This window comes from Macrobrachium nipponense, chromosome 10 (genome assembly GCF_015104395.2).
Source record: "Macrobrachium nipponense isolate FS-2020 chromosome 10, ASM1510439v2, whole genome shotgun sequence".
In the NCBI taxonomy this organism is placed as follows: Eukaryota; Metazoa; Arthropoda; class Malacostraca; order Decapoda; family Palaemonidae; genus Macrobrachium; species Macrobrachium nipponense.
In genome coordinates, this window is record NC_087204.1 from 55,288,168 (window position 1) to 55,313,749 (window position 25,582).

The window sequence follows — 25,582 nt, forward strand, 5'->3', positions numbered from 1 at the left end:
TTTCTCCCTTCTTCTCGGATCGCTTATAATGTCCACTTTAATTTCCATGGTGATGGCCTTTTCTTTTCTTCGATGCACTACATCATCAAAGAGTCCGCCTTGCGCTTGGGAGCCATAAACAAAGAGCAAAAAGTTACAAAAACGATACAACACGAGGGGAGAGAGATGTTTCAGTGTAAACAACCAAAATGGCGTATGGACGAGGACTGAGCGTAGCGAAGCGACGACGCTTCCGTCCTCTCCCCACAAAGCGTATTCTTTCCGCCGTGCGCCTGGAACTAGTTCGCGTTTGTTTACGTTGCTTACGACGCTAAACCGCGTAAGACGGAACGACGCAAAATATTATTTTTATATTTTTATGGGGGCGCGTTCGTAACCACGAAACATCGTAAGTCGAGACCATCGTAACCCGAGGACTTACTGTATATATATTATACGTATATAAGATATATATATATATATATATATATATATATATATATATAATATATATATATATATATATATATATATATATATATATATATATATATATATAGATATATATATCTATTATATATATATATAGATATATATATATATTTTTTATATATTATATAATATATATATCTAGATATATATATATAGATATATATATATATATATATATATATAGAATATATATATATATATATATATATATATATATATATATATATATATATACTATATATAATATATATATATAGATATATATATATATATATATATATATATATATAATAATATAGATAAGATATATATATATATACATATATATATATATATATATATATATATATATATATATATATATATATATATATATATATATATATATATATACTATACAGCGGTCCCCAGGTTACGACGGGGGTTCCGTTTCTTGAGACGTGTCGTAGCCGAAATCGTCGTAAAGCCGGAACATCGTCAAAAATCCTAAGAAAACCTTACTTTTAATGCTTTGGGTGCATTGAAAACTATGTAAACTGCATTCTTATGGCATTTTTCATACTTCAAATATTGATTTATTTTGCATTTTTTGGTGTTCATATTTCATCTCCCAGATGAGCGTTGTAGGCGTCCGTAACCCTGGAAATAACGTCTATTGACAAGCGTCGTAACCTCGGAACATCGTAAGCCGACACCGTCGTAACCCGGGGACTGCCTATATATATATATATGTTTGTGTGTCTTATGTGTTTTCAGGATTTTTAAGCCAGAACCAAGGAAAAGTAAGACCTCTTTATAACCAGATTCATTCATTCTTGCCTATATGCAAGTTGCTCCTGTGAATGGAAGCCTCCATTCTCTCTAAACCCATCTTTGCTCCAATTGGCTGCTCTGGATATGATCACAGCAGGTGTCCTGTGGAAAGAGGAGTCTTTCTCGGCCAAGATTTTATAAGGACAGGGCTTCAGCCACTCTGTCTCTGAAAAGCTCAGAACTTTCTCAAACCCTGCAGATTCCGCTTCACCCCTTTTGCTCCCCTGCCTCCTTTAGGGGATCCCACAGGTGTTCTTATACCTCCATAGTGCACAGAAATATCAGCAGATGAAAAAGACTACCATACCCAGGATTTCCAGGTACTGTGAGATGTAAATTTAGTGCAGTCAGTGAATCGGTTTTGCCTTTTGTCTCTATTAATTTCATTCTCCCAAGGTGACTTTCCCCCACCCCCTTCTTTGTTCAACTTCTCATTCCCCAATTTTGGTTCAGTGCCGTGATTAATTCCATTGTGATGGTAGTAACATCCCCCTAGTTAACCCTTAATGGAAGGATTGATCCTCAGGAGTAGTAATAACAGGTTTGGGGTGGTGAACGGTTTGATCCTGTTGTTAGGCAATATTACGCACCATCAATTTGGAAAGAATTGGGTGGGAAAGAGGTGCCAATAATTTTATAGCCCATAAATTCACTTGTCGCAACTTTATACCGACTAAGATCACGAGTGTGGACGTCTCAGAACTTTGGTAGTGCTTGTGACTTTAAGGGGGAATGTTCTGCGTCTTTATCTCACATGACGTCTTTTTGTAAATTGGCTTGTAAATATACCAAGGGGTTCCTGTTGTTTTTTGTTTGTCTTGTATGATAGTATGTTGATTGTAAATGTAGTTTTACAAAGAAAATTGCAAAGAAATATTAGAAAAAACTTAGAAAAGTATAAAAAAAGTTACTGAATCTTTGTTCTCGTTAAATTTACTTAAGTATTTTTCAACGAATATGCTTTGAATTTGTTACTGCTTTTATTTCTTATCTGTTTTGATATGTGGAGCAGTAAATTAATAATATTACAAAATAAAATAAATTTATTTATTAGAAAAAACATATATAGTTGGTAAATTTACGAGTCTTAAAAGTAAAAGACCCCACAGGGGAAGGTAGGGAAAATTTTTTAGAATTTTTTTCTTTCACCATGTGCATTTGCATGTCTTCCTCTTTCCATTGATGTGTTTTTCATAAATGGGCAGACCTCAAAGTATACCCAGCCTGAGGAGCTGCATATCGGTATATCTACCCGTCCAGTAAGGGTTGATTCAAGCAACGTAATAGTCCTTTCTGTGTAAACTTCCAGTCATTTCATGCCCCCCCCCCCCTTGAGTGAGTTGTAATATATAATAGTAAGAGCAAGTAGTGTGTAATGTTTCCCACATGTTTCTCGCCTTAGTACTGATGCTAGAAAGCAATCTCTTTGCAGACAAAACGTGCCTGATTGTGGGAGAAATTGGGTACCCTTTGGAATAAGGCTTGCATTGAAATAACCAACCTGTTTTGTACAGATTCTGAATTCCATGTCTGTTCATTTCCCAGCCATGTGTTTCCGGTGGACTGACAATCAACCACCTCATTAATTCCTGCGCCTACCCGTAACCTAATGTAAATATAGTTAATTTAAAACTAAAGTCCAGAGTCTATGTAAAGTCCTCTTTTTTCAGTAATATCATCCCTCAGCCGCAGATTTTTGTTTGTATTAACTCTCGTCCCTTCAGGCAAGGCCATATTTAAGAGTGATAGAATACATTTTCAAGGAGGGAACGAGCAGTTGATTACAAAATGGCGACCTAGTGCTAGAATCGTGTGAAAATTAATTTTCATTTTCCAGTTGTAGCGATCATTAAACTGGTATCACAAAAGAAACAAATCTGTACCATCTTACGACAAAGCGGTATAATCTAAATTGTCTCCTGTATGCCGGGCTGGTCTAGGAGTGAGCGCGGAAGCGGAAAAACATTTTTAAAAAAATCACAGCGCGCTTAGTTTTCAATATTAAGAGTTCATTTTTGGCTCCTTTTTTTGTCATTGCGTGAAGTTTAGTAGGCAACTATCAGAAATGAAAAAAAATATTATCATATATAAATAATGCGATATATGATAGTGCAAAAAAAGAAAAAAATCATATATAATTGTATTGTAATTGTGCTGTGCGGAAAACGGTTAAAGCTAACAAGTTACTTTTTTTTGTTGTATTGTACACTAAATTGTGATCATTTTGATATATAACACATTGTAAAATGATCAAAGCAACACAGAAAAAATATTATCACAAAATGATGCATGAATTCGTAACGCGAGGACGTAAAAAAATGTTTTTTTCAAAAATTCACCGTAAATCTAAATACAGTTTTAGACCATTTCGGACGAGTTAAAGTTGACAGAGTGTCGAAATTTTTATATAAATTTTTTTTATATGCAAATATTTTGAAAATGAGAAAAGCTGCAACCTTCAAATATTTTTTGTTGTATTCTGCATGAAATTGCACACATTTTCATATATGAAACTCTATAAAACACCAAATATGAAAATGAGCAAATATTAGGAGAATGCGACGTACGCATTTCAGAGATTTGTGGCCGCGAATTGGCGCACGGAGGGAAGGAAAAAAGTTTTTTTCAAAAATTGACCATAAATCTAAATATTGTTCTAGAGACTTCAAATTTGGTTTAAAGTGAAGTTAAATGACTGAATATTACTAGACTGTAAGATTTTTAGCTTACAATTGTGTTTTTCGACCATTTCGCTTGAATCAAAGTTGACCAAATGTAGTTTTTTTCCTATTTATCGTGGTTTATATGCAAATATTTCGAAAATGAGAAAAGCTACAACCTCCAAATATTTTTAGTTGTATTCTGCATGAAATTGCGCACATTTTCATATATGAAACTATAAAACGCCTAATATGAAAATGAGCAAATATTAGGAGAATGCGACGTACGCATTTCGGAGATTTGCGGCTGAGAATCGGCGCGCGGAGGGAAGGAAAAAGTGTTTTCAAAAATTCACCATTAATCTAAATATTGTTCTAGAGACTTCATATTTGTTTTAAAGTGAAGATAAATGACTGAATATTACTAGACTGTAAGAGTTTTAGCTTACAAATGCGTTTTTCGACCATTTCAGTTGAGTCAAATTTGACAGAATGTAGTTTTTTTCCTATTTATCATGATTTATATGCAAATATTTCGAAAATGAGAAAAGCTACACCCTTCAAATATTTTTTGTTGTACTCTGCATGAAATTGCGCACATTGTCATAAATGAAACTCTATAAAACGCCTAATATGAAAAGGAGCAAATATTAGGAGAATGCGACATACGCATTTCGGAGATTTGCGGCTGAGAATCGGCGCGCGGAGGGAAGAAAAAAGTTTTTTTCATAAATTCACCATTAATCTAAATATTGTTCTAGAGACTTCGAATTTGTTTTAAAGTGAAGGTAAATGACTGAATATTACTAGACTGTAAGAGTTTTAGCTTACAAATGCGTTTTTTGACCATTTCGGTTGAGTCACAGTTGACCAAACGTAGTTTTTTTCCTATTTATCGTGGTTTATATGCAAATATTTCGAAAATGAGAAAAGCTACAACCTTCAAAAATTTGTCGTTGTATTCTGCATAAAATTGCGCACATTTTCATATATGAAACTCTATAAAATGCCTAATATGAAAAGGAGCAAGTATTAGGAGAATGCGACGTACGCATTTCGGAGATTTGCGGCTGAGAATCGTGGCGCGCGGAGGGAAGAAAAAAGTTTTTTTCAAAAATTCACCATAAACTAGATATTGTTCTAGAGACTTCGAATTTATTTTAAAGTGAAGATAAATGATTGAATATTACTAGACTGTAAGTTTTAGCTTGCAAATGCATTTTTTTTACCATTTCGGTTGAGTCAAAGTTGACCGAACGTAGTTTTTTTCTATTTATCATGATTTATATGCAAATATTTCAAAAAAAAAAATGAGAAAAACTACAACCTTCAAATATTTTTTGTTGTATTCTGCATAAAATTGTGCACATTTTCATATATGCAAACTCTATAAAACGCCTAATATGAAAGAGGAGCAAATATTAGGAGAATGCGACGCACGCATTTCGGAGATTTGCGGTGGCTGAGAATTCGGCGCACGGAGGGAAGGAAATTTTTTTTTTCAAAAATTCACCATAAATCTAAATATTGTTCTAGAGACTTCGAATTTGTTTTAAAGTGAAGATAAATGATTGAATATTACTAGACTGTTATGTAATTTGCTTACCCAAGAATACCAAATATATATATATATATATATATATATATATATATATATATATATATATATATATATATATATATATATATATCATTACATTTTTCGATCCTGGTACGAATACATAAATAAAAGGAATGCAGGGGACACTTTTCTTTTTGCATACAATGAAATATCATATAATATCATGCACAGATACGGATATATAAAAACTTGTAATAAATATAAAAATAAATATAAAATAAATGCAGAATACTCACTCGTAATCCTGACTCTTCATTCTATTCTTGTTTTCTCCCTCCTCTATTGAAGAGTCTTGCATATTTTTCCACTCGACATGACGAGGTACAGGTGAAGGAGGAGGGACGCGCGCACTTACTGCCGAAAGGGACGCGCGGTCCTGTGCGCCCTCCACTGTCTGTCGCTGAGTGCACTCCAATAAAAGACCGCAGTGTGGTAATTGCAGTCACACTCCTCGAACCTGCATAGAGCTATTTTGCAGGTGCGACAGAAGAACCGGGTGTCTCTCCTTCTGCCATTCTTATGGCACACCCGGCACCGTTTCTGCTTGCGCGGGTGGGGGGCGGCGGAGCAGGGGCGGCAGCAGCAGGGGCGTCGGCAGCAGCGGCAGGAGCAGGATGACCGAAGTTGGCCCTCCTAAGGTTTGCCCTTTCCTCTAAGGGGCAGATCTGCAGCTTGGGGCAGGGGGGCAGACATGGAAGGCCACTCATCAGGATTAAAGTGGATGAGGGCATCCCCGGAGACCGGGACCGTAGTACCCACGGTAGAGTATGTAGGCATTTTGGAGGGCCAACTGAAGAATGTACTTGAGGAGCTTCTGGCTCCACCTCCTGGTTCTCCTGGCAAAGGGATAATACTGGATGAGTTGATCAAAGAGATCAACTCCTCCCATGTGCCTATTGTAGTGCCCAATAACGGTAGGGCGCTCTGCACGAAATCCTCATGCACACTCGGCCTGTCGATGTATCTTCTTCCGCTGTACGACCTCCTCTGGACGGGTTCATGGCTCGTCGTAATCATGGGACGAGTCGGACACCCTTCCACAGATGACGAAGCTCCCTTCCGCCGCCACTGTGTCTCTCCCTCTTGCCAGATGTTGTGGATGGCTAGCGAACCTCTTGAGGACATTCGGGGCCCACGCACCAACCGAAGGGTACCACTGACGTGAACACCTGCTTCATACAGTTCCTGGGCCAGGGATACCGAGTTATAATAATTATCCATAAACAGGGGGTATCCCTGGTTACGGAAATGATCCACAAACCTGAACACAGTTTCACGCATCATGGAGAAGACCTCGGAATAATACACTTTTATGCTAAGACGTCCTTTGTAAGGCATCATCCCCTCATCCAAAGAAAGGTTCTTTGCAGGAACCACGTGATTTTTACAACGTTCACGAATGTATTCCAACACTGGGCGCACTAAGATAGGCAATCGGAGTTATTCCGGGGTATGGCCCTTCGGTTGAAGGCGTTGAAATATATATCTGTCCCAACGCCAGGAAAGTATTACGGGGCATAATGCCTGGGCACATTGGGGCATACCTAAAAAAAAAATTACGCCTCCAATATTGCCTGACGTCGGCAGCAGGCATCAATCCAAAAAAAAATGTGGAGCCCCACAAAATGTGCCATGTCAATGAGGTTGCAGCCCCGCCAGCGATACGATAACGTCGTCCGCAGTTCAATCACGGCGAGTTACCAGAGCGTTAGTCCGCCATCTCTGCTACCAGGTACTCCAGCAATTCCCGCGTAAGGAACAGCTGGATGAACCCCAGAGCAGTGAGAGGAACAGGTATGGTGAGCCCAGGTGTTGCCGTGAATGGGTGCATGTTAGGTGGGGTGGGGTCCTCCGTCCACCCCTCGTCGCTCTCGGACGACCGACCTTCACCTTGGCTGGCGCGACGATCAGACCTTCTACGTGCCAGTGTGCGGCGTGCACGAGCGCGGGCACGATTTCGCACACGAAACCCCCCCACTGGCCCATCTCCCTCACTTAGGCCTTCGCTTTCTGTAACGTTATCCGCGATAAAACTAGACCCCATATCTCCATCCTCCCCCTCCTCAGATTCCCCCTCATATGCACTAAAACCACTAAATTCGAGCTCACTTTCGGGATGTGAGCCTCGAATGGACATTGTGGGCAAATATTCAACGTCACTGACATCAGGAGTGATGTCCTCATCACTGGATGACCAACCGCCATCAAAATGAGGACTTGCGACATATACTCCCGATCGAGCTCCGATAAGTACTCGTCTACGTCCCTTGGTTGGAGGCCTCCCAAATTCCTACGAATGCCCCTAAGGATGCCCCAATGCTTCCTAGGGGTTACTAAAGGCATATGAGACACACGTTGTGATCCTAAACCACTTTCATCCACACGTGGCCGCACAGAACGGCGTTGAGGCGCCAGGTCATCCTGGGTGCTTGGTCCTTTGCCAGCATCCAAGTCCAGAATACGCCTCACACGATCCCTTCCGACGGGTTTAAACACGCCTTTCGCATTCCATACGTCGTTGAGACATCTCTATGAACGTCCTGTAGCAACACAAATACTCAAAGTCTTGCACAAGTTTGGAAAAACACGATTGCGGCTAATGATCACTCGGATGACGCGTCGCTGATGCTGGCTGATGCGAGAAGGAGGCATTTCGCGCATGCGCACTTGGGGCACGCTTCTAAAGAAAACAACAGCTTGATCCGTGAACTCCCAGCATCCGCCAAGGCGTGTGATTCAAAAGTTTTCGGCTGGTAGGCCTATAAGTATTTTTCCACGAATTTTAAAAAACCTTTTGTATGTCTACATATAATACGTCCAATCGGCACCGGGAGACATTTTATCTCGACGTTTAATACATCCAATCGGTGTAAGAGGGTTAATGTTTTTTAAGCAAGTGATAAACAAGGTTTAACAATTCCCCACAACAGAAAAAAGGTAAATTTTATTTTCAAGTTATTTGTGTAGAACTAGGTATTCTAGTTAGGGGTGAATAAAATTTGACTGCCATTAATAATAGCGATAGGAAGATATTAGATCCACGTGCATGCCGATAGCTATTGCATGAAGCATATAGGTATTTAGGGAGTAAATACAAAATGAAAATAATTGCCATATTTCGTGAATTGCAAGTATAAATCATCGAATCTTGTGTCATAGAGAGATTTTGTGGGTAGACTTTTAATGTGAATTAGTGTGTTGTTCATTGTGCCTGAGCAGGTAGATTTTTAACGTGAATGAGTGTGATGTTCATTGTGCCTGAGCACTCTCTCTCTCTCTCTCTCTCTCTCTCTCTCTCTCTCTCTCTCTCTCTCTCTCTCTCGTCTCCTCTGATCTCTTCTCTCTCTCTCTCCTCTCTCACATGCCTAGACAGGATAGTGAGAATTAAAAACCCCTGGCCACGTGGTCTAATCGAGTCCTATCCATTGCCCCGTTTATGAACAAAAGAAAAGAAGGGTAAATAGTGCTTTTTATTCTGTGTAGAAAGAAATAATAAGGACAAGTACTTATTGCTTTCACAAAGGGCATGTGGGTTTTTCCTTTCCCTAAATTTCTTTAATACAGCCTTGGATAAAGGCCAGGTGTGAATCCTCTCTATTCCCTTCTTCTGTCTAGCCGACCCGTTTGAAGGCCAAATTCTCCGGGGATTTAAATTGGCTGTTGAATTGGTAGGTTTTAGGTTCGCAAGGGAAAGTAGGGTTGATAAAAGGGTATGATAGGGAGTTCCATGGAGTCGGTAATAATGCAACAGTGAGATCATTTTTATTCTGGTTCTTCCTTTTCCTTTTAGTGTTTACGACGCTAGCATAAAATTACAATTCTGAGCATTTTTTATTTTATCAACTGCATGGACCATGTCTTTTCATGTTAAGTTATCCTTTACTTATTGTTATTTACAACCCAGTTGAACTGGCATTTACAGATCCCCTACAAAGCTGTATTCGCATTGAGGTTTCCACGTTTGTGAAATTTGTTGCTTAACTATAACCTTTCACTTTGAGTTTTTCCGTGAATTTGTGGCAAGATTCCATTTTTTTTTTTTTTTATTTACAAGCCAGTAATTGTGTTGAGGTTTTCGTTTTAGCAAAATTCATTGCTAAATCCATCATCGCCATTGAGTCTTCCGCCGAACTGTAAATTACAAAGATTTTATGGTGATTTTCATCGACGTGAGTTTTGTGCTGCACCACGCACTAGTGTTAACTATATTCATAGAGATTTTTACTGCGATTTTTGTCAGCATGAGTTTTCCGCCGTACTACACGCCAGTTAACGTTAAATTACAGTTTTTTTACAGCGATTTTCATCAGCATGAGTTTTCTGCCACACTACGCCCCCATAGTAACTGTTAACAGAGATTTTTACAGCAATTTTTCATCGGCATGAGTTTTCAACCATGCTATGTGCCAGCAGTAACTGTAATTACAGGGATTTTACAGCCAGTATCAGCGTTGAGTATTTCCGCCCGTACGGAAATACTCTACATGACCGTTACAGCTTAGTTGCGCTGTTATTTACTTATTTACCTTACCGGGATCTAACTTCATTTATAATTTGTTTTACTATTATTTCTACATGGCCTGCGTGAGTTTTCCACACTGGAGTGGATTTCATTCAGTTTATTTAGACCACCATTCCTACGCTAATTGCATGAGGCATTTACAATTTTGTTTTACTATTATTTCCCATGTCACCTGTGTGAGATTTTCGCACTACGTGGAGGACATTTTCAGACTTTTGGCTGTCATCTCATCTGCTTCTGCAGATATTCTAGCCATAGGGATCCTTGTCATTTCCCTGGTATAGCATTGAGTATTCTGTATACCCCAGGCAACATTTGCAGTATTGCAACTGCCTTCCATACTAGTATTCTCAGGCTAGGCTACTAGTGCTTTACCGCTGAGAAGATGGCCAGTAATGCAGCACTGGAGGAGGTCAGGGCCTTTACTAAAGCCATATGAGTCATGAAGGTGGAGGGTGCAAAACTGATAAATTGGGTGAATGGTAAAATGAGAGAAGGTGCAGAGAGAGCCTACCAGGCAGCTGAAAGGGAGAAGGAGAGAGAAGCACAAGAGAGAAGAGAAGCAGCTGAGGGGGAAACACAAGAGAAAAGAGAAGTAGCTGAGAGGGAAGCACAAAAGAAAAATGAAGCTGCTGAGAGGGAAGCACAAGAGAAGCAACTGAAAGAGCATTCCAAGCAGCCGAAAAGGAGAAAGAAAGAGAAGCCCAGGAGAGAAAGGAAGTTGCAGTGAGAGAAGCCCAAGAGAGGAGAAGCTGCTGAGAGAGCACATCAACTGTCTATGGCAGTCCGGAGTGCCACTCTGGCACCCGAGTGCCACGTCCCCTGTGTCCCCTCCTTCACACTCATTTCCACAGCATGGCACCTTCATTAGGACTTGGGACAATAGTGAACCTGACACCTGGCTCGATCATGTCGAGCAGGTGTTCGAGAACTTCAATCCAACCCCTCAGGAAGTGGCCCTTCCCCTTGGCAAGCATCTCACTGGCAAAGGGTGGACTGCATTCGAGGTCCTTCCCCTGAATGAGCAACAAGATATCGCCCTTGTCCGAGAGGCAATCCTTGGGGCTTACGAGTTAACCCCAGGCCTCTAATGCAACATCTGCTGATGAGGTCTTAGAACTCTTTCAATTAGAGGACTTCCTGTCTTATGCTCCCCTGATCTTGCCACCCACTTGGTGGACAAGGCTCCTAAAACTCTTTTGGAGTGCTCTAAATGGGTGGATGCCTATGACACCCACCATCCGCTGCAGAGTTTGTTGAAGAAGAAAATTTGCCCTGCTCTCCCTCTCACTCCTGCTTCCATCTCTCAACTGACCCAGCGCCCCAATGTTCCTCCACAGAAACCCGTGTGCGCTTTGCAATAAACAAGGGCACACCATGGAGCAGTGCCTCTCCAAGGTGGATACTCCTCAGCAAGCTGCCGAAGCTCCTCAGAATGGAACTCCCTATCCTCATACTAATAAGAATAATGGCCATTGGAACAGAAACAACAGGCCTAGGCCTGATTTTAGCAAGAGTTTCTGTGACTCATGTAAAGTGCATGGGCACACTGCTGCCTGGATGGGATGCCCCAAGAAAGCTCCTGTTTCTGCCATTACTATGGCCGGGACAAATCCTTCAGCTCTAGGCCCTCCTGCTCAGGGCCCCATTTGTGTCGCACCTCCCAGAGGTCGCTATCCTGCTCACGAGGTCCGAGCTTTCGATGACACTGGTGCGTAGGTAGTCATAATTCGAGAGGATAAAATTCTTTATGGAGGTCAGGTTGATAGGCGCCAATTCATCACGATAGAGAGCCTCAACCAAGTCAAGATATTCATGCCTACTGTCCGGTTGAGAGTCACACGACCTCACCATTCTAAGATATGTACCATGGCAGTAGCAACCTGTATTCCAGGAGGTTATGATGTCCTGCTAGGACAAGATTTTAGTCTTCCTTCTACCTTTGTACCGTCTCAGGGCCTACGGCCTTACATAGTTTCAGACCCGTTCCACGGGCCCCCAAGAACTACCTCTGCACAGCCAGTGCCACTTGAAGGTGCCAGGTAGTGCCAGGCTCCATCCCTCATGGACATTGAGCCACATTTGAATCCTCTCACTAAGTCAGGAACAGCCTCAGTGCCAGTGCCAAGGCATGACTTGAGTCTCTCTCCTGGAGCTTTTAAGTCCCGGTTGCTTTCCCTCCACTGGCTTGGCCCCGCTACCCATGCTGGCAGTCGAGGAAGAGCCAGTTCCAATAGGAATCCTCAAGGACACCCATGACCATAGCGGACACTCACCAACGGTGCAGCCTCGCAAACCTCCCTGGAGTCAGTCATCCCAATGGGTAAGCCCATCCTGAATACCATTACCTCCTCCACTACCCCTCTGTCAGCAGCTAACTGGTCCCAGAGTAATGACTGCCAAATCCTATTTGGCAGAAGAACTCAGGGAACCGAGCCATGCAGCATTAGGCATGAGGAAGAGTGCCAATGCCCCGGTTGTTGCAGCAGCCAGAGCCGATATCATTCTGGGATCTTCAAAGGGCTTGAGTCTTTCAAGGGCCCCCACGGCATTGTCAAACCGACCTCGGAGACGTTGAAGGAAAAAGGGAAAAGGGCATGGAGGTTTTCAGAAAACCTGACAAGAGTCAATAGTCTCTGCACTAGTGCCTGGCACAGTGCCACCCTCTTATATAAGAATTCTGACCCTCTCCATCCAGAGGAGAGTGCCAGATTCTGCTCCTTTTATTTCCTTCCTATCCTTGTGTAACTTTCTATTTTTGTACTGTCTATATCTTCTCTTCCATAGTTTCTTTCCTCTTCAACATTGCCTTTAGGCATTTATTTCCATTGTATGCCCTGCTTAGGCAGAGCCCTACTCACCAGTTATTCTGGCCTTATAAATTAGTTCTCAGTTAGGAGCTACTATCATAAAAGTGCCACAATTGGCACAGTGCCATATTCTAGGCACTCGTCATTCCATGCAACTAGGAAAAGTTTTAGCTAGCAAAAATCGCTATAAAGTTAGATATATTTTCAGAGCCTGGCTCGTTTATACTTTTTGATATAATTGCTTAATGATAATAATTGATTTAATGATATAATTGATTTAATTATATAATTGTCAATGTCTCTGGTGAGACTTACATTTTGTGTAATTCTATTTCCTCTACAGAGAATTCCTTCATTAATTCAGTCCCTGTTAATTTACACCAATGTTCTCTATGATGAAATTAATACTGTTAGGCGTTGTCTTCATGGCATGAGACAAAGTTACTTAACAAAACTGTAGGTCTATTAACATCCCTATGAATGCGTCATATTGCCCCATCAGGGCCAACTAATAGCATGTGTTCCCTTAAACATTGGTCCCGTCCTGGGCACTGGTGTTATCCTCTGGATGGGGGGCTGGGCCTTCCTTACACAGGTGGGCAGCAGGAAGGGTTTCTGTGTCGTATTTAGGAGGGTTTTTGTTCAAGAATGAATAACGCCTCAAGGAGGCGTAGGCGTCGCTGATCAGGGGCTCTTCCGATTATCTCCGTGTTTTTTATGGTGTCCTCTCGCACGACATGCTGTTGGTGGGCGGTGAGGGCGTGGTGTTTGATAGCTCCGTTCTGGGCGTGGCAGGAGATCCTCTTGGACAGTCGTAACATCGTCATTCCAATATAGACTCCAAGACATCCTTGGATAGGGCATATGTACCGGTAGAGGACGTTATTCTGCTTCAGGGGGTCTCCTGCAGGCGGGGTGGGGGTATTCCTCATAACCAGGTCTCTTGTCCTTCGGTTCTTGTAATAGATTATAAAAGAGAGCCTCATCCCTTCCTCCAAGGGGGTGACATTCTCTTCCACAAGCTTCTTGACACATCTCGCCTCTTCTTTTGTATCCATGGTGCATGAAGGACTTGTAGAAAATGAGTACTACATCCTCAGAGAGGGGATTCTCTTTATTCTCTTCATCTTCCATGTACCATTTGTTCAAAGCTGTCCTTATCTCCCTGTTGATCAGCTTGTTGGAGTAACCGTTGTTAACCATCATTTGTGAAGCTCGATCCAGTTCCGTGTGGGTGTCCTGCCACGCTGAACAGTGCGTTAAGGCCCTCCTCACAAAGGCCCTGATGGCGGTCTTGAACCTTGCAGGGCACTCACTCTATCCGTTGAGGCAAAGTCCCAAGTTGGTAGATGTGGTGTAGATGGTAGTGGTCATCTTTGGGGTAGTCTTCATAATTAGGACATCAAGGAAGTGGAGCCAATCTTCGCTGCTGAATTCAATTGTGAAATTAAGGGCGCTGTTGCGCAGGAACTGCTGGCAAAGGGCTTCAACCTCTTCCTCGGAGTCAGCTCAGACAAATACGTCATCAATGTATCTAGCATACATCTGGGGACATTGATGCTGCGAAAAAACCCGCTCTTCAATGGTACCTATGTAAAAGTTGGCAAAGAGGACGCCCAAGGGGGACCCCATTGCCATGCCATCTTTCTGGCAGAACATCTGTCCTCTGTGGGTGGTGAAGGGTGCTCTCTTCGTACAAATGTCTAGGAGTGTCTTAAGGGATTCTTGCAGGATGTTTGGAGGTTGCATGTCAGGGTTCCTGTGGACCTTCTCCAATATGATGCCTATAGTTTCATCGACGGGGACATTGGTAAGCAGGGACTCCATGTCAAGGGACGCCATCGTGCCGTCACCAGGGGAATCACAAATTTTCTCCAGGAACTCCGTCAAAGAAGTAAGGCAAAATTTGGAGGGGGTATACGGTGTCAGGATTTTGTTCAGGCGTTTTGCCAAAATGTAGGTCAGGGCATAAGGGGTTACCTGTCTTGTGTGTTTTCACGTTTTCATAAAGATACCCCAAGCTGTAATCTCTCCTTGCATGGGCGGGAGGTGAGTTGTATTCGTTGCGGCGTTTACTCTAGTGATGATGCGGTTAGCATCCCTTTTGACGTCTTCATTAGGGTCTCTGGTCAATCTCTTGAATTTAGAAGTATCTGCCTAGATATCATCCAGCTTCTTGAAATACTCCTCAGTCTTGATTAGTACAAAGGCAGCCGTTTTATCCGCCCGACGTATCATTATCAATCATGTAATGACACTATTTTGTGGAATTGTTTCAGAGTACTGCTGAAACAATAATTATGTAGAGATGTCTACTTGAAAGTGCATGCATTGCCATAAGTGACTGCAGCAATTTTAATAATCATTCAGGAGTATTTAAAACAGATCCTCTCTTCTTACATATAGTTAAAGGACAATACAAACTAAGCAAAGACTTCTTTTCACTGTAAACGTGTTTGATGCGGTGTTCTATGTTATGAAACCATTGAATGGTTATAAATCATTTTAAAAAGGTTTGTTTCAATTTATATGTGTTATGCTTGATTGCTGTGGTATAAGGCACATTTGTTGAGCGGCTCCTTTTGTCATGGGGTTGCAAACTAAGCAATGTTGTCCTTTTGCTAAGATCATATTTTAATTGTTAGATGAATTGTTTCAACAGGTATTTTTTTTTTTTGAAATCTTTGAACTGGTTGTAAATCATTTTAATAGGTTGGTTGACAGTAACTAACTTTCCTGTCTTTCAATGACCAATGTTTATCTGCTTATTTTTATTTTTCTGATTCTTATATATTTTACTTTCAATATACTGTAAACTTTGTGTGCTAGTTAATAAACAGCTCTCGATAAGGGCCAGTGGAGGCTGAAACTGGTTGAGGCTAAAAGGAATTTCAGCTTTTCTTTTCCCTTTTCCCTGTGGACTACAACTGCATATATATATCCATATATACTATACTATGTATATATATATATATATATATAATATATATATATATATATATATATATATATATATATATACATACGTGTATATGTGTGTGTGTGTGTACATAAACATATTATACTCACATATAATGACCTAAACAACCTGAAGTATGAGAAAAATAAAAAATAAAGGTGCACTCCCTTCCATTTGGTATTTGAATCTGTGTAAAGTTATAAGAGTATCCATAGGTGTTCACATAGTTCTCTGTTCTACAAAGAGGGATGCAAGTGGATTTAGGTAGTTCATACATGCATACATATGTTGAATAGCAGTACATTTTAATTGAGTTGGAATAGACTCATTCCTATCATCATTTCTCAATTTTTAGTAATTATTGCATTTTATTCTGAAAGTTGTTGTACTTTGTAAAACCTGAGTCTCTTCAAAGGGATATTTATTAAAAACTAATGTTTTGAGTTTTTTTGTATATGTGTTTTATCCTAAATTCAGCAGTTAAAATTTGTTTTGGGCAGTCACCATTGACTTTTATTATCATCTAGGAACTGCTTGCTGTTAATATTTGTATTTTCACTTGACTTTTAATTGAACCTATTTTATTAAGTCATCTCTTAGTTTATTGTTTATGGGCCTGGCTTTTTAATAAGGGCAAAATCTCTTGGATAACAAAAGTCTTACTGTTTAACCTTTATTTGAACATTTCAAGATATTCTGTAGCTAGTAGTAATTCCATATAATTTCATGTCTAATTTAAGCAGCAATATACCTTTCCCATTCAGTTTGAGACATTTTTGTGTGAAATGTGTGATTTTTACAAAATAGAGCTTATTAAAAATCCATATAAAATAATAATAATAATGATATAGGACAGGAAATATGGTCAGATTAGCTTAAAAAATTATTTTATTAGATGTGGGTAATGGGTTTACAATACAGTAGTTCAGTTTATTGAGTACAGTACATATTATAGTTTTTAATCCGTTTAAAAAATGTGTGATTATGTAAGTTTTGAAAAAGTAGCTTTATTCATTTACACTGGTATATCTTTTTCAGTTGTTATTCCAAGATTTGCAGTTTGTTACCATTATTATTCTGCAAAGATATGCACTGCAGAGGGCTCTAGATCAGAAGAAAAATGAATCTTCTAACACAGGTATGCATCTTTAATCCTATGCTTTGTGAATGGAGTTAGTGTAAGTAAAGTGTCATATTCACTGATAAGCATTCAGATGTAGTGGGCAGTAAGAGGTTTGAGAAATTTACCCAGTCAGAGGTTGGTAGTTTTGATTAATATACTTTTTAGGAATTGCTTTTTTTCAGTGCCTTACTTTTGTCACATAGTTCACAAGTCACCAAGGTTTGATATAGTAGTCATCTTGCATGGATCAGACCCCACTAGATCCTTGGCCTGTTGCTATTATTAGGGTGGTTTGAGGATGGTGACTGAGAAGCAGTGTCCTGGTGCTTTGATGAAGTTAGACTTCAAAAACCTGGAAGCCTTGCCCCTCAGCTGCTGACATAGCAAATTGAAGTTTGGTCTTTTTTCTCATTGTAACAATGTTTGTTTTTTTTTTTTGTTTTTTCAAAAGACTTCTTGTTGAAGACTTAATTGGGATTATGGATAATTCTGCTTTTGAAACTTTAAAGGAGGGTGAAGTTGGATGGCATGCTGTGCTCTCATAAAAACAGAAGTACCTAACAAGTGTAAGGTGTACATTCATGTGGGCTTGAGGGGGGGGGGGGTGCAACTGCCTTTATAAAGGTAACAATATTGCTCCTACCCTCTGTAGGGCCTGTGGATGGAGGGGACCCATCTTGAAATAATTTTGTACAGTGGACGCTCCATATTCATGGGTGATGGGTACCACACCCCCTGCAGAAAGCTAAGATCTGCGAATATTGAAAACTCTTAGAACTGCCTATTTTGGCATTTAAAAACTAAAAAACCCTTTTAAAATGCTTATACCTGAATATTTCAATAGTTTTATCACAAAATGTGCATTTAGCCACAAAAATCCCCCAGAGTCAAACTCTTGGAAGCACCAGTGAGAGAGGCAGGCAAACACTCCCGCTGCACCAACTCCGCACCCACTACCTTCAACCTCTTGACAGGCGCCTTGAGATCCTTACGGCAATGAATAGGCCTTGGAGAAGAAGGCGCACTTGCATCATGTGCACTTACAGGGGAGGTTGCAACACGCTCATGATGTGCATGGACGGGGGAGGTTGCAACACGCTCGCGATGCGCACGGACGGGGGAGGTTGTAACATACCCGCGATTCAAAGCAGAGGATGAAGCAGCCACTGCAGATTGCACAAAGGAAGGTACACTAACACTCTCCGAAACACCAACACTCTCGAGAACACGTCCGCGTTGTTCCTCCCTCGTAGGTGAAGAAAGGGCAAAGTCCTTAGCCTTCCAATGCTTGATACGCCGATGTGGCGTAGAGGGGGGAAGAGGGAGAGGAAGACAGCACTGTTTCTTATGCGATCTCTTCGCAAGGAGGCGGGGACGAAGCAACACGTTTTCCTACCAGTCCCTCCCGAATGAAAAAGGCGGCCGGGAACTTTACATCCAAAACAGAGTCCAACCTCTGAAGCATGGCCTGGCATATAACCTCAGACTGATCTGCCAGAGAAGGCTCCGATGACATTGAAAGGAGATGTAGCGAGCTGGGTGGCAGGGATGACGTCACGCCTGAGAGAGGCAGAGCAGAGGAGACGATGGTTCAGAAGCAACCCCCCACCCATGGCGACTGGCAGGGTAGGGGCCTCGACTCCTACTTCCTCCTGGGAAAGTGGCAATTCTTACCCCTCCAGGAGGCAGAGGGTCTGGCTCTGAACAAGGAGGAGTGAGCAGAAGGGGCTCTGGAGAAGGGCTGCGAACCCTGGGCTCCCCACGATCCCAGGATGAATCATGTTGTTGGGGGTGGAGGGAGCCCTGTATCGCTGCTGCTGCCTAGCCTTGGTGTCCTCCTGACCCCTATGCTGCATCGGCTGCCTGAAGGAGGATACCCTGTACACGATGGAGTCCTGGCTGGCCTTCCTCCAATGCTCCAAGGACTCCACCAATTGCTCCAGGAAAAGGGACTACCCCAAAACCGGGGCGTTCCTCAGGTCCTCAGTGCCTTGGCCTCTCTATTGGGCACGCTCCTAGGAAGTTTTGCCAAATGGCGTCCCTCCTTCTTAGGGCCCAGTTGGCCAACTGGGGTGAACACCTGAGTCGATAGGAATCCATGGATTTCCCCCTGACATGACCAGAGCCTCATATTGCAGATTGTGCTCCATGGCGAAACAAGCCGCTGCTCCAGACACAGGTCGAGCCAAGAGGTGACATGGATTGAAGTCCACACCGTGGCCTCCATAGGCATGGCCTCCTGCTGGGAGAAAGAGACTGGACCCGCCAGAAGCTTCTCTTCTGAGAGCCCTGGGGCAAGGGAGGTAAGGGCTCCCTCTACTGACTTTGGAGCCAGGGATATGCCCCCAGGGGCGTACAACCTCCTCTGTCTCATCTTGGCTGCCGGGAGGAGTTTCAGGGACCCATGGCATCTCGTTGAGTTCTTATGGCATGCTATCACCTCGTTCACCTGGGCCAGGGCCTGGACCGTATAAGCTGCCTGGGGCAGGGTCAGAGAGGGCTTAGAGTGCTGTCTGCCCCCCGAAGAGAAGATCCACCGCCAATGTTCTCTTGGAGTCCAGAGGGGCGGCTGGTTCTGCCAGGCAATACTTGGGCCCTGATGATCTAAAAAGAGACCCAGCCTAAAAAATGGAGGACCCCTCGTCAGCGGGGGCCTTGCCATTCCAAGGTGCTCTGGAAGGTCTTCCTGAACAAAGGCTTTGTCCTCATAGTCCTCCAAAGACACTGATGGACCAGTGGGGGGGGGGGGGGGGGGGGAGAGGGGGGGGGGGGGGGGTGAGGCTGCCGGTCCCTACCGGCGGCTTCAGATGGGAAACTGATGCACCTGGAAAGGAGAAAGCTCTGCCCGCCAACCAGAAGGGCCGTAATGAGGCACCCTATGGACAGGGGCTAACCCTGACCGAGGTACGCGGAGGTGAAGCACTCTGCCCCACCCACGGGGGGGGCGGGAGCGGAGGCTCGAGACTGGAGGGAGCCTGCCCGGTCCACGTAAGAGCCGAATGGGCCCCATGGGAACCGGAGCGGGAATCCACGAGACCACAGAGGGACTAATCCATGCCGAATGGAGCACCCTGCACGCGGCGCAGTTGTGGGGGCCACGAACTTGGTTGCTGGCCTCGGAGACCTAATGGTCCGGGAGCAGTGGCAGATGGGGCGGGGGAGGACCCATCACCTGCGGCATTCTTTCCTATTCCAACCTCTGCGATCGCGGCTACAACGAGAGCAGAAGAAGCTGTCCAGGGAGGAGGACAAATGCGCTTGACTCCTCCTGCAACGCCAGCTCCTTTTGGCTCTACATATCATCCAATGGGAGAATCTATATGAAGACCCCCGACAAGGACCTGTTTCTCCGACGAATGGCATCTCCTCATGTCCCTCCTATGGTGACTCCTGGCCCGAGCGAGTGGGTAGGACAGTCAGAGCAGACCGGGGGGAGCTCTAGCCGGGGGAATCCCCTCCCGGAGTCTGCTCAACCGAACGCTCCAGGCCTCGGTCAGGGGGAAGGAGGGGCCCCAGAAAGGGAACACCTCCTCCCTCAGGGAGGACCTGCCCGGGATACAGGGGATCCCTGACCATGGACCAGGGGGACCCCTGAAGACTCCGTTGGTTTTCGACGTCTCCCAGGGAGACCCCCTACCTCAGGGGAGGAGGAAGAGGACAGGCCCGCGGGCACTCCCGGCTGCGCAGGCAGAGCACCTCACTCAGGAGCAGGACACACTGCTGTGGGACAAGGATCTTTCACCAAGCACAGCACAGCCACCAGGGCATCCCTGCAGACCACAACGGGACCAACATTCCTTCAGAACGCGGAGTTAAAAGATGAGATTCCTCAGGCCCCACACTCGGTGGGGGCCCAGCAGCAGACTCACCTAGGTCCTCTCGCTGGAAGGAGACTGGGAAAAATTCCGGAAGCGGAGTTGGCGATTCCTGTAGGGGTGCTGGAGAAGTCGTAGGACCACAGGGCCCAAGGCTACCACTCCTACTACGTGAAACCTCCGATGTACCCTTCTTGGAGGGGGGCCTAAGCTACTTCTGTTTGGTGAAGGCCAGATCCCAATGATGGTCCATCCACGAGGCGCACTCACCTCATGTGGCGTCACGAGAACAAGGGTGACCCTGACACTTCTTGCACAAAGTGTAGGTATCTATCTTCACCGGCAAAAGAAAAGCCCCACAAGCCCTACTCTCAGGACCGGCAACACTGTTGCAAAGATTCCACGCTCTCACAACGCACACCCAATGGAGGGAAAGCTAACACACAGGGAAAAAAGGGGGTCAACAAAGGGAAACAGGCTGGTAACCAGATGACAAGCCGAAGCATGTGAACGCGACAGCGACCAGGAAAGGACTGGCGTTCAGGTCAAGAGGTCATGTGGTCTTCGACTCCCGGGGCATTTACCTGGCCTGGGAGTGGAGCAATAATTGGTTTTTTTCTGGTCGGTGCCGGATTGGCAATCCAATTTTCTCCTACGATAGTAGTTCGAGGCACATATACGGCGGTGGAAACAAATAACTAATCGCATGTTAATTACCATTACAACTGAGAGTATAAGTAAATTGTATGGTAGTGATAGAATATGTTAGAGGTTAATATTATGAACAAATATGTCATGCAAGAGATGAGAGAGAGAGAGAGAGAGAGAGAGAGAGAGAGAGAGAGAGAGAGAGAGAGAGAGAGAGAGACGAGAGAGAGAGAGAGAGAGAGAGAGAGATGCTTGACTCTCCATCAGCAGGCTGAAATGCATCCACTGCTGATTTCATGGTTGGAGAACAGGGTCTTGAAAAGTTCCTTTAAATCGTTTTGCCGATGATTTTATTATAGTTTTCTGTTAGATATCGTACATCGTTCATTATGTATTCTTTATCATTAATTATCAACCATCAGCTACAGCTAGTGTACAGTAATATACGATATGCTAGCCATTATTTCCATAGCATTATTGCCAGATAATTTTTAATTAGGCACAGTTAGTAATGAATATAAAGGTACAAATAAGTACGTGATAAAAGACTAATGCAATAAGGAATGGTAATCAGTAGGGCGTCTTCATCTTCGGTCTCTGCAATGGAGATGGGAGTATTCTTGGTCTCTGGCGGGGGACTCACCCCTGTTAATGGTTCCTCTGTCTCTGGAAGTGAGAGAAGACCTTTGTTGGTGGTTGGATGACCAGAATCTTGAAGGGTGCCCCTCTGCGTTCTCTCCACTGGACTTGCTTGCTTATTATCAGACGCCTTCCTCACAGGTTGGGGGGCTCATTTACGTAGCCTGTTCGCTTCAGGTGTTTGGAGTTTGGAGGACAAGCAGCAAAATATCAATGTCTTGGAGTTGAGGGCAGCCTTCCTGGGTCTGAAGGAGTTTCAGGAGATGGTAGAAGGTCATTCTGTCGTTCTCATGTCAGACAACACCATGGTGGTAGCCTATGTGAACAAACAGGGAGGCCTGGTTTCTCGTCAACTTCACGCCTTGACCGTCGAGGTTCGCCAGTGGGCGGTCAGCAATCGATAGAGTCTCAGCCAGGTATATCCAGGCAAACGGAATGTGGTCGCAGACAAACTCAGTTGTCGGGATCAGATCCTAGGCACAGAGTGGTCCCTTCATCAATTTGTAGCAGACAAGCTTTTCCAGGTTCGGGGGAGACCCATGCTGGACCTTTTTGCAGCTCGCTTCAACAGGAAGCTGGAGATATTCTGTTCAGGGGTTCCAGATCCTTTAGCATTGGCAGAGGACACCTTCCAACATCCCTGGGACAACCTGGAGGTGTATGCCTTCCCTCCGTTTTGTTTGGTCCGTCAGGTTCTGAACAGGCTAATGAGTTCACAGGGTCTCAGGATGACTTTGGTTGCCCCTCTGTGGCCTCAGGCGGAATGGTTCCCAGATTTGCTGTCGTCGTTGTCAGAGGTTCCAAGGGAGATTCCCCCTTGGCGACATCTGTGTCAGCCCCATGCGGAAAGGTTGGCCACCAATCAGTAGAATCCCTCTCTCTCTTCACGGTTGGAGGCTATCAAGTAGTATATCCTCCGAGCGAGAGGCTTTTCTCAGAGAACAGTAGGGCACATGTCCAGCAGTCTTAGAAACTCAACCTCCACGGTTTACCAAGGCAAATGGGTAATCTACTGTGATTGGTGTTTATAAACGGGGTTTTTCTCCCACTCACAACCTCTATTCAGCAATAGCAGACTTCTAACCTTCCTCAGAGACGAGAAACGTTTGTCTGTTTCTGCCATTAGAGGCTACAGGGCAGCCCTGAGTTTGGTGTTACACCTTAAAGGTATCAACATTATCTCTTCGTGGGAATTTTCCCTGCTAGTTAAGGGGTTTGAGCATTTGAGTTATCCTAGAGAGCTCAAGCCTCCAACATTGGGATGTTTCCTTCGGTTCTCAAGAGCTTCACTAAGGGTCCATATAAGCCCTTTGCGTCGACTTATCTGACAGGAACTTGACGCTCAAGACAGTTTTTCCTTCTGGCCTTTGGCATATTCAAAGAGGGTAGGAGCGTCCAGATCTAAGCTATGAGGTGAAGCACACCAGGGGTTGGGTTCGGTGTCCTCGAATTTGGCCCGGAATTCGTGGGGGGGCCAAGACCCAAAATCCCTCTGTGCATGATGACAGGTTTTTCACTTCGTTTTCCATTCCATCACTGGAAATGTCTTTGTGGGTAGTGATCTCAAGAGATTTTGTTGTGCCCTGTCCGGGCCCTGCTTGGTATCTTAAAAGGGACTCGGCACTTTAGACCAGGCTGCCGCAGACTTTTTGTTAGCACAGGCCGTACAAAGAAAGAGGTGCTAAGAATACTATCTCTTTTTGGGATATGGGAAGCCATCAGACAGGGATATTGACTCTTGATGATTCCACCACCATGTCTGTGAAGGCTAGAGCGCATGACGTTAGGGGTATTGGCCCCTCTCTGGCTTTCAAAGGATGTTGCCCACAGATCTGCGGACACATTTTCCTGGGTCCTGTGGTGGCTACCCAACAGGTGTGTAACTCATAGTTGCCCTTAACAGGGCACTTTGTATCTTTACCTAAGATGATTTGTGTGATGAGAAATGAGTGAGTTGGCTGGTCTCCTTCTTTCTCTTGTACCTTTCCTTCTTCCCTTCAGGTGGGTTAAGGAATAGACACGTCATTCACTGGACTGGTCTGATACAGGTGAGTAAGGTAGTCATACTGTTAGTGTGGTCGTTTAATATACAAATATCATACCCTCTATTTGGTAGCATATGCTCCACTCCTTGGCGGAAGGAGGGTTGGGAGTAGTACAACCCTAGTGTATTGGTTTGCTATTGGAAAGTCAAAGTTTCTCTTTGGTTCCTTATAGTACAATGGTTATTTCCCTCCCATATCATTGTAGTCAATCAGGGTCTGAGTGTTAGTAAATCAATTTATCTAGCTTCTCAATGGGCTCCATCCCTCTCAAGAATCATTTCTTCTGGAGCTGGACTGGTGGGTGACCCCCAGCTGTCTAGGACTCTTGTACCTCCCTCCAAGTATGAGTGTATCCTATTGTTAAGACAAAAGGTTTGTTCTTATAAAACGACAAATTTTATAAGACAATTTGTATTTTTCATAGCTACGAAACCTGAGGTATTAACATTATACTGCCACCTCTAGCATCTGTGTGTTAAGACATTCTGAGTTGGGAAAGACTGACTCGGTGGCGTAGGTGAGTGGTCCTTCACCCGATCTACGCATGCGTTGCCAGATATCACAAGATTCCTTGCTTTCATCTGTTTTTAACGGGATCCAGCTAGGGCCCTAGAAATTATCCTATTGTTAAGACCTCAGGTTGTAGCAATGAAAAATACAAATTGTCTAAGAAAATTTGTCATTTTTCATTTGCACTTAAGATCAAAGTGCAAACACTTTCAACAATCAATAATACTAATCTCTCTCTCTCTCTCTTCTCTCTCTCTCTCTCTCTCTCTCTCTCTCTCTCTCTCTCTCTCTCTCTCTCACTCTCTCTCTCTCTCTCTCTCTCTCTCTCTTTCAGACATAATCATCCACACACACACACTACCATTCTTTTGGTTTATTTTTGTAATTATGAATAAAATTGATTTTGTTTTTTTCAACCTTTAGTTACGGCCACCCATTTCGGTTTTCTCAGAGGTTTCCTGTCCCTCTTCTCCTCCATCCCCCAGCTGGCCGTAAACTGGACACGGAAACAAAATGATTCTTAAATTTTACTTCATATAATGTTTATGTTTTATTACTTCATTTTTAATTTAAACTTTTTGAAAACCGAAAATTAATAATAAAAAAAAAATGTGGACTTTTGGGTTGCCTGGAATGAATTATCCTGATTCCCTTATTTCTTATGGGGATTTTGTTTCATATTTCAAAACAAATTGTATGCAAGCTCCTTCTGGAATGGATAAGTTCAAAGTCAGAGGTACTGCTGTAAGTAGTGAATATGTACACTTGTTGCTCTACGAAAAAAAAAAAGCAAATTGTGATAATTTTAGAGATACTGCCAAAGAAAATTGGCAAATTAGTGAAAAGTTTCCCTGGAGAAGTGAATAATGTCTTCCACAAAAATGTATGACAAAGTGACCACGAAATATTAAAAAACGTACAAAACCAGGGGTGCACTGTAATTTAA

At 43.3% G+C, this 25,582-nt stretch overlaps 1 protein-coding gene across 2 annotated transcripts in view; it reads left to right on the forward strand.

Annotated features, from left to right (window-relative positions):
* LOC135223625 (uncharacterized) overlaps positions 1–25,582 on the forward strand; it is a gene marked incomplete in the record, with an annotated part of 381,927 nt that overhangs the window by 323,251 nt on the left and 33,094 nt on the right. For both annotated transcript variants that reach the window (XM_064262235.1, XM_064262236.1), the window contains 1 exon segment: positions 16,895–16,994. In XM_064262235.1, coding sequence (XP_064118305.1) covers positions 16,895–16,994 — 100 coding nt within the window.